General features: G+C 34.2%; 1 protein-coding gene and 1 pseudogene across 1 annotated transcript; both read right to left on the reverse strand.

The window, feature by feature from the left end:
- Positions 1–404: 404 nt before the first annotated feature.
- LOC125495663 (uncharacterized) lies at positions 405–2,631 on the reverse strand. The gene is made up of 4 exons (XM_048640446.2): positions 2,347–2,631; positions 1,678–2,069; positions 1,124–1,481; positions 405–626 (listed from the first exon to the last, which is right to left on the reverse strand). Exons 1-4 carry the CDS (start codon positions 2,629–2,631, stop codon positions 405–407), a joined length of 1,257 nt encoding a protein of 418 aa, XP_048496403.2.
- An 835-nt stretch (positions 2,632–3,466) lies between these two features.
- LOC125495664 (uncharacterized) lies at positions 3,467–9,576 on the reverse strand (annotated as a pseudogene).
- Positions 9,577–10,220: the final 644 nt, after the last annotated feature.

The raw sequence follows: 10,220 nt of genomic DNA on the forward strand, positions 1-10,220 counted from the left end.
ATTAAAAATTGATAAAGAATGAGAGAACTTAGCTGGTTATGTGTTTCTTTCTTCAACAAAGAGAAATAATAATGGAGATCATAACGGGCTGCCTATATGTTGCTTTAATGTTCTGCCTTCCTAATATGAAGCTAGTTTGGAACCTCTGATTGCTTCACCACTTCTAGAGTATCACTCATGAGATGTGAAGGTGGCAGTGGCTGTGGTAGGACAAGGAGCAAAACAAGTTAGAATATGACTAATTTCCTAGCTATGATAAACATAAAGCATGAATGATGAGTGATAAATATGAGAGAACATAAGAAAATAAAATGAAATAACAAGAGGAAGTGATAATAGCAGTCTTTGGTTGCCTCCCAAGTAGCGCCCTTAGTTTATGTCGTTGGCTCGACGTTATGCAAGCATCATTCTCGATGAAGCTCGATCTCTTCAATTAAACCTGCATGCTCAAACTCATAAAATGGTTTTAATCTGTGGCCATTTACTTTAAACACTTTTCCAGATTCCAAGCTTTTAATCTCTACTGCACCATGAGGAAAAAAATCAGTAATAACAAAAGGACCTAACCATCTGGACCTAAGCTTACCAGGGAACAACTTTAAGCGAGCATTATATAAAAGGACTTTCTGTCCCACGAAGAAATCAGTTTGAATAATCCTTATCATGAAAGGCTTTAGTCTTATCTTTATAAATCTGAGTGTTTTCGTAAGCTTCTAATCTGAGTTCTTCTAGTTCTTGCAAACTAAGTTTTCCTCTTGTCCAGCTTGTTCGTAGTCCATATTACATTGCTTTACAGCCCAGTAAGACTTATGCTCGATTTCGACAGGTAGAATGGCATCCTTTTCCGTAAACAAGTCTGTAAGGGGACATTCTTAGAGGTGTCTTATAAGCTGTCCTATATGCCCACAATGCGTCACTAACTAAGGCTCCAGTCCTTCCTTTAGGGTTTACCATCTTTTCTAGAATTGATTTGATTTCCCTATTGGACACTTCAGCTTGTCCGTTCGTCTGAGGATGATAGGTGTTGCTACTCTATGTGTCACATGATATCTTTCAAGGAGAGTCCCAAATGTTTTGTTACAAAAATGGGTACCCCTATCACTAATTATGGCCTTTGGCATACCAAATTGTTAAATATGTGACTCTTAACAAACTTAACAACTGTCTTAGCATCATCAGTTATGGTAGCTTGAGCTTCCACCCATTTAGAAACGTAATCGACAGCAAGAATAATATAAAGATTACCAAAAGATGAGGGGAAGGGACCCATAAAATCAATACCCCACACATCAAAGATTTCACATACTATGATTCCATGTTGGGGCATTTCGTTCCTTTTAGATACATTTCCAGTCTTTTGGCAACGTTCACAAGACTTACAGAACACATAAGCATCTTTATAAAGTGTAGGCCAATATAAACCACATTCCAGAACCTTATGAGCAGTCCTTTGAGGACCAAAATGTCCTCCACTTTCAAGACTATGACAGAATGTAAGAATCGAAGCATATTCAGATTGGTCTACACATCTCCTAATTACTTGGTCAGAGCATGATTTCCACAAATAAGGGTCATCCCAAAAGTAATACTTTGACTCAGATTTAATCTTTTCTTTTTGAGCTCTAGAAGCGTCGGGGGAATGTGCTAGTGACCAAATAGTTAACCATATCAGCATACCAAGGAGTTTCAACATGATACATTGAAAGAAGTTGTTCATCAGGAAAGAATTCAGTCATTAAAGGCCAATCATCTCTAGGAACAATTCTACTAAGGTGGTCAGCAACTAGATTTTCAACACCCTTCTTATCTCTAATTTCTAAGTCAAATTCTTGTAACAAAAGCATCCACCTAAGCAAGCGAGGTTTGGATTCTTTCTTTTTCAAGAGATATTTTAGAGCAGAATGGTCAGAATACACAATAACATGTGTGCCTAGTAAATAAGGTCTAAACTTCTCTAAAGCAAAAATCACAGCATACATCTCTTTTTCAGTTACAGTATAGTTGCATTGAGCAGAATCAAGTGATTTAGAAGCATAATGGATCACATAGGATTTTATCTTTCTTTTGACCTAAAACGGACCGATAGTCTTATCACTAGCGTCACAATGATTTCAAAGGGTAAGGTCCAATCAGGTGGTCGAAGCACGGGTGCACTAGTCAATCTTTCTTTTAACTCATCAAAAGCCTTTTTACATTCCTATTAAAATCAAAAGTGGCATCTTTACAAGCAAAAACACAAGGGAGATGCAATTTTTGAAAAATTCTTAATAAAGCGTCTATAGAAGCCAGCATGCCCTAAAAATGATCTAACTTCACAAACAGTAGGATATGGCAATGAACTAATACATCTATTTTAGCTTTATCAACTTCTAAACCTTTAGCACTTACAATATGTCCAAGTACTACACCTTGTTCTACCATAAAATGACATTTTTCAAAATTCAATACAAGGTGAGTTTCAACACATCTTTGCAAAACACGAGCTAAACCCTGGAGGCATCTATCAAAGGAATCACCAAAAACAGTAAAATCGTCCATAAACACTTCCATATCTTGTTCAATCAAATCAGAGAAAATACTCATCATACAACGCTGAAAAGTTCCAGGGGCATTGCATAGTCCGAAAGGCATTCTCCTGAATGCAAATGTACCAAAAGGGAAGTAAATGTGGTTTTATCGTGATCTTCCGGAGCGATGGGTACTTGAGTATAACCGAATAGCCATCAAGAAAGCAGAAGAATGATTGACCAGCAAGTTTTTCTAAATTTGATCAATAAAGGGCAAAGGGAAATGATCTTTTCTAGTGCTTATTAAGCTTCCTATAGTCAATGCAGACCCTCCATCCATTTGACACTCTAGTTGGAACAAGCTCTCCTTTAGTATTTTCAACAACAGTTATTCCACTCTTTTTAGGGACCACATGAACAGGACTCACCCACTGAGAATCAGAAATAGGATAAATCACGTCGGCATCTAACCACTTAAGTTTTCCTTTTTAACTACCTCCATCATGGAGGGGTTTAACCTACGTTGAGTTGCTCTAGTGGGTTTAGCATCTTTTCCAAGAAAAATTCTATGCATGCTTAAGGTGGGACTAATTCCTTTTATGTCAGCTAAGGTCCATCCTATAGCCTCCTTGTGGTCTTTTAGCACATTTACCAATTTATCTTCTTGAAATTGATTTAGAGCATTGGAGATAATCACAGGTAGAGTTTAATTTCACCTAAATAACATATTTTAGATGCGAGGGTAGTGGTTTCAACTAATTGAGGTGCTTGAACAATAGAAGGGATTAGTTTAGGTAAGACACTGGCAAAAAAGATCAAAATTATCTTTTTTATCATTTTGCAATCAAGACTTGCTACATCAGACATATCTACTAAAGAAACAGGCATTTCAGTGTCCTTGCTATCAGTAAAATTATCAGTCTCAAACAATTTTTCACACCACAGGTCAAAAATGCCATCTAGTCGAAAGCATCAAAGGAATCAATAGAACTAACATTATTGACATCATTTGGGTATCTCATAGCATCGAATATATTGAACTTAATTATTTCACCATCAAATTCCATCGTCAAATTACCCTGATGAACATCAATTTTAGTCTTAGAAGTTTTCAAGAAAGGTCTTCCCAACAATAAAGGAACATTATCGGTTCTATCACCCATATCAAGAACATAAAAATCAGCCGGAAAAACTAATTCATTTACTTGAACCAGTACATCTTCTAACACTCCAATGGGAAATGCATTTGACCTATCAGCTAACTGAATAACCACATCAGTTTTAGACAAATATCCCACATTTAAAGTATCATAGACAGATTTGGGCATCACATTAATCGAAGCTCCTAAATCTAGCATGCATCTTTCAAATTTAGAATTACCAATTTTGCAAGGAATAGAAAACATGCCAGGATCTTTACATTTAGGGGGAAGCTTCTTTTGAATTACAGCTGAAAATTATCTCCCATATTACCTTTTCAGAAGGATGAAATTGTCTTTTGTTAGTACAAAGTTCCTTAAGAAACTTTGCATAACGGGGAACCTGTTTAATAGCATCAAATAAAGGAGTATTGACTTCAACTTTCCTAAAAGTCTCAAGAATTTCATTGTCAAGAGCAGCTTTCTTAGCTTTAGCAAATCTGGAAGGGAAAGGGGGCACATCTTTAAAACGAGAAACATCAATTTCTGAATTAAGCTTACCCTTTCCTTCATTGTCTTTTCTACTCTCAATCTCTCCATTTCCCCCTATATTAAGTTCATCTTCAGGTTTAACCTCTATCTCTCTTTCAATCTCGCGACTCTTTGCCTTAGGTTCACTCAACTCTTTCCCACTCCTAAGGGTCACGGCTTTGGCATTCACTTTTGGGTTAGGTAGTGGCTGAGATGGTAGTTTACCTGAAAGTTGAGTTTCTAGGTTACTTAGTGAGGTACAAATTGTCCCATTTGAGTATCTATGTGGTTAAGGTGATTATCAGTTTTCTTTTGATACCCGACTCCATGGTTGTGAACTTGACCTATTTGAGTAGTTAATTGCTTCACTAAGTCTTCTAATGATGGGCCAGAAGATTGGGGTGGAGGGTTTTGTACACCAAATTGCCTAGGTTGATTAGTTTGTGAAAACTGTGGTCTAGTTCCATACCTAAGATTTGGGTGATCTTTCCAACCTTCATTATAAGTCTGTGAGTAAGGATAATATTTTCTTTGATTGGAAAAGCCTCCTAAAGCATTAACATCTTCAGTTTTTAAAGTAGGACAAGCATCAGTTGCATGAGAAAACTCAGAACATATACCGCATACTCTAGCTTTAGATTCATTTCCAACAACAATTTTAGACACTAAAGTGGTCAAAGTAGCAATTTGTTGAGCATTTTCTTGCAGTTGAGATTTAACACCACTTAAGTCAATTTCATTTACCCTTTTAACATCATTTCTAGTGCTATGTTGTTGAGTGTTTTGGGCCATGTTAGCAATTAAATTCCTAGCCTGAGTTGGTGTCTTGTCTACTAATGCGCCACCACTAGCAGCATCAATTATACCCCTATCGTTAGGCAACAATCCTTCATAAAAATATTGAATCAATAGTTGATCAGTTATTTGATGTTGTGGACATGAGGCACATAATTTTTTAAAACGTTCCCAATATTCATAAAGTGATTCTGAATTATGTTGTTTAATCCCACATATTTCCTTTCTTATGGATCCAATACGACTTGCGGGAAAGAATTTTTCCAGAAAAGCTTTTTGTAAGGCGTCCCAAGTCGTAATGGAACCAGAAGACATAGTATACAACCAATCTTTAGCTAAATCATGTAGGGAAAATGGGAAAGCATGCAATCTTACTTGATTTTGTTCAATTCCTTCAGGTTTCATGGTTGAACAAACAACTATAAATTCTTTTAAATGTCTATGAGGATCCTCACCTGCGTTCCCATAAAATTTGGGAAGGAGATTAAGAAAACCTGAGTTCAGCTTCAAAGGTCTTTCCAAGGTTGGAAAAACAATGCAGGGAGGTTCATCATCTAGCTTAAGAACTCCTAATTCCTTCAAGGTTCTTTCATCACCCATCTCTGAGTCTTCACGTGGTCTGTCTTGAAAGATGTAAAGTAATTTCTCTGGGCTAGCTTCGTTTAGAGTTTCAATAAACAGGTTTATACGCTTAAGTTTGGTTGTCGTATCCAAACTCATGCACCTGAAAATAGAAAAGGGAAAGTTTAAGAGTGAAGTTCATGAAGTTCTGTAATTTAGGTATGACCATTGAATATCCAGAGAAACAAATCATAGCTAAAACTATATAAGCAGAAATGGATGTCTTCCCCCCACACTTAAAAATGAATCATGAGTGCAGAACATTAAGGAAGTAAAATATATTTATCATATGGTCTGCATATCATTATTCGACTTATAAGTATGAACCATGACTCAATTATTTTTTACTTTTAAAAGAAAAGCAACTATGCAGTGTTATGCGAGTATGCTAGTTCTGTAGTGGTTATAAATTGATCATAAAAATATAACTGTGCCAATAACTTAGTACCTTTCCTTAGCAAAATAAAACAATAGCTTCCTATAATTTAACCAATTAGCAAAACCATGGAAGAAACAGCCTTGAAAAACGAATAAGATCAGATTTAGACACAAAGCACAAACCTATAATTTTAAATAAGTCAGAGTTCCTCTGTTTCCTAACTCACAATAAAATCTACAAGTTTTAGGCTCATTCAGATTTTTAGAGGGCTCTATCCTTCTAGACTCCTGTTGTCAGTTTTGCACTTAAATAGTCTGTTTCTTTACGCACCGATTGCTTGATAAATCTATAATTAAGTCAGCAAGGTCTGAAGAATGCAAATAACTGTACTCAGGTTCCTTATATCCCTGTACATGTTTAAGAATCAATTTCTTAAATCCCAGTGGAAGCATAATTACGAGGAGACCAATTCATTATATTATGATCTAAATATTTCCCACAACACATAACTTAACAATGTTTGATTTTCTTGACTTATCGCGCATATTTCTTATATCAGCTTCTAGGGAACTATAATGACACAACTACTGGTTGAGTTCATTATAATCTAGAGAAAATAGTATGTGAAGAATCAATTTATCATTAAGACATGAATATAGCATAGCAAGCCAAATATAATGGTCTGGGTCAAATTGGAGTTGCTTACTTGCTGTGACTTTTTTTTTTTATTCCTCTGTTTCACTTTTACTTGTTAAGTCAAACATGGATGACATTCTTGGTGTCATGAAATCTGCATGGTACGAACTATTTTCCCACTAAGTGACCTTACTTTATGTAGAAAGCAAGCATCTACAGACTACAATGTTTAGTACTAGCAGTTCAGATTAATATTATGATAGCAGTAAACTTTGAGGTAATGCAGGAAGCTAAGTGGAACAAGCTAATATCATGCAAAAAGTTGTATGCAAACATGATATGGACCTGTTATTGTACTACACTATAAGATGCCAACTTAAACTAGCAGACCACAAATTCGACTAATAATTTGAGTTACAGGCAAAGATAGAAATAAATGAATAAAAACTTCATATTACTAGGTGAGCAGAAAACTAGACTGTTAACATTGTTGCTAGTCCAACTAAATGACTTATAATGAATAAAGAACCGTGTATTGTTTACTCTATTTACTTTTTTTTTCACAAAGATTCACTCCTTAAACAATATAGTCACAGGAAAGAAAATAGATACAAAATTGATTCACTAAGCCACACACAGCAAGAAGAACCAATCAACACTTCTAGTCATGAAAATAAGAGATTAAATGAGCAGTAGAGACAAAATCAAACTCTCTAAACTCGTCAGCAATCATAAACTTTATATTAAGGATATGTATGTGACCTGCACATTTCTTACTACTTTTTAGACTTTCATAAATAAATAAAAGGCATTTGTGGGACAAAATGGAACACAAGTAGATAATCATGCAGATTCATTATTAATTGAGCAAAGTTAACACACCTATTAGACACAAGATGAAACTAAGCAAATATGATATTCAAATGCAGGAAGTGTTTCATAGTTCACTATATATAATCACAGAGCAAGACAAATTAGAACAAAAGGACACACTAGTGTAACTGATTACTAACTCTAACTAACATATCATAGTAAAAAAAAAATTACAATAGACTAAACAGTAGGCACTTAAGACAAAAATTAACAACTCAAATTTTATTGTCATGTTGCAAAAATATATAACAATATTCAAGGAGTAAGTCAAACTTTGATAAATAGGAAACTAAAACATATCTCTAACATATCTGCAAAGAAATGACAAAAGTTGCATATCTCGGATATAATTTCATTAGGAGTTTCTAATGTGCTCTCATGCATTTGCTTGAAACTGCATAACCAGAGAGAGCAACCAGCTTCTGCACAGTTGATTGTGCAGAAAAATTATCAGAAGAATTTGTGTCTAATCATTTGGGAGTTAGAGAATAAAGAGATGGTCTGACGGACAAGGCTTTCAATCAAGATTATACTGTATCATAGATTCATTGTATTCTGAAGTATAACTTATAATTTTTTTTTCTTCCATACATTGCATATAAGTTATAGGCGTGTTTATTAAGAGGTATACAATTACAGAAACATTTGCTTAACTCCTGAAAGTTGCTGCTGTTGTGATTATTGATGTATAATAAACAGTATACTATATGTTGTAAACTTTTACTTGTGGAAAGAAATGAAACATAAATAAATAAATAAATATATATATATATATATATATATATATATATATTATATATATATATATATAGTACAACTAAGAACACATATTTATCATATAATAAGTACTAAAACACTAGAACTAAACACTACCTGTGAGAGAAATATATTCCTCTGCATAATATATAATGGGATTATGTTACGATAAGCACTTTAGTTTGCAAGGACCCAAAAGATAATAGCAACTTGTCCTTATATACGTCTAAATGTGAAGTTGTAACAGTGCAGGCATAATTCTAAGAAAACATAAATAATATGAAATCAACTATACACAAAAAAATACAAATAACACCAAGTTAAACTTTAACATGTTAAGAACTAAAAATAATCTCCCCGGCAACGGCGCCAAAATTTGATACGTGTCGTTTACCGTATAAAATTAAAAACCTAACTTAAACCTTCAAAAATATTTATAACTAGTAAAAGGGTAAGAAAGGATCGATCCACAGAAGATTATTATAATCCTAAACTCAAATATTCAACTAAGTGACAAAAAATATATATTATATACGAATTTACACTATTTACACTATTCACATATATACGATTAGGGGGGTTTCGGTTGTAACCAACTACCTAGACGAAGTGAAATTAAAACTACTATTAAACTAATAATTACAAGTGACGACACACAAACTCTATTAATTCCCGATTCGATCATTGAATGTTTAGACATAATTTAGCTTCTTAACCTTTATAATTGAGACCACTCTAATAGTTAACTTAGCACTAGATTGTGAATTATCGCCGCGATCAATTCTTGTCTTACTCACTAAAACTCTAGAATCTTGCTAAAACAAATCCAACCCTAATAAACTTATTTTATTAGCACAATCCATACACTTAAGATTATTAAGATGAGCCGCTCACTCTTATTAACCTCAAGTCGTCCTCTTTATCCAACTATTAAACGCCGCGCCTAATAGTCATATAGCATAATTTGAGTATCTAAACAACTAATTGCGTCCAATTACAAGTAAAGATATCAAATTTCATAACCAACCAACAATAGTATGAATTGTATAAATACTAAATTAAATAATTAAATTCAATCAATTAACTTAGCGTTAACCAATTAGACTCAAATAATAGAAATATAAGAAACTGGAATCAAGAATAAGTTCAGATAGAATCAAGTTCAATCACAAGAACAACTAATAGAAAATAGAAGAGAGAAAACTCATGACTGTAGACCCGAATTGATGCAGCCGCTACCCTCAATTCGCTTCCGAACGCAATACTTCTTCAATTCCTGTCAACTTGTCGATCTTGGACGAACCCGATTATTTTCTTCACTCTCACGACCTCTCCTATACGTGTGCGTGTTTCTCATCTCCGAAAACTGGTGAATTTATATCTAGTTGTGTAGAAGATAGAATAAAAAAAGATAGAATTCCGTAACTGAAAATCTGATAAACAATCGTATCTTGAAAATTTGAGGAGATAAAATCATATCTCCTCTAATTTTGTTGCATAGAATGAGGAAGATAGAAACAGCTTGTTTCTTTTGGATTCTGAGTATACAGATATGAAGAAGTATACAAATCCCTTGGTCTTCTTTCTTTTACTTCCAACCTCACGTGAGCTTGCTCACTTTATCCTTTTCTTTTCTTTTCTTTTCTTCTTTTAGTCTTGTTGTCTTCCTTTAGCAAATTGAACTTGTAAAATACCTATAATAAAATAACACACTATTTAAGCTAATTATTCAATAAAATATAATATGGACATAAATAAGTCACTTCTTAATAAAAGTCGACAAATATTATAAAATAACACATAGAAGACAACCATAAGACTAATTTTAGGGGACAAAAATATAGACATATATGCGCTTATCAAAGGTAAATATGAGTCCTTTGACCCTCTCATCTCCCTCTCTCTCTGTTCTTTTTCCGGACCCTCTCGATCCTTCGACCATCTCATCCTTTGACCATGGCGAAGCAACACGCTCCATCGTCG

Source organism: Beta vulgaris, chromosome 3 (assembly GCF_026745355.1).
Source record: "Beta vulgaris subsp. vulgaris cultivar EL10 chromosome 3, EL10.2, whole genome shotgun sequence".
NCBI classification, from domain to species: domain Eukaryota; kingdom Viridiplantae; phylum Streptophyta; class Magnoliopsida; order Caryophyllales; family Amaranthaceae; genus Beta; species Beta vulgaris.

What these genes read in the sequence shown, in the direction of transcription:
- LOC125495663 (XM_048640446.2), bottom strand. Translation starts at nt 2,631, where the DNA reads ATGCCTTTCGGACTATGCAATGCCCCTGGAACTTTTCAGCGTTGTATG. An exon ending in TATCATGTTGAAACTCCTTG is followed by an intron (nt 1,482 to 1,677) that starts GTATGCTGATAT and finishes ATTCTGTCATAG; the next exon opens with TCTTGAAAGTGGAGGACATT. An exon ending in GTCACATATTTAACAATTTG is followed by an intron (nt 627 to 1,123) that starts GTATGCCAAAGG and finishes TTCGTGGGACAG; the next exon opens with AAAGTCCTTTTATATAATGC.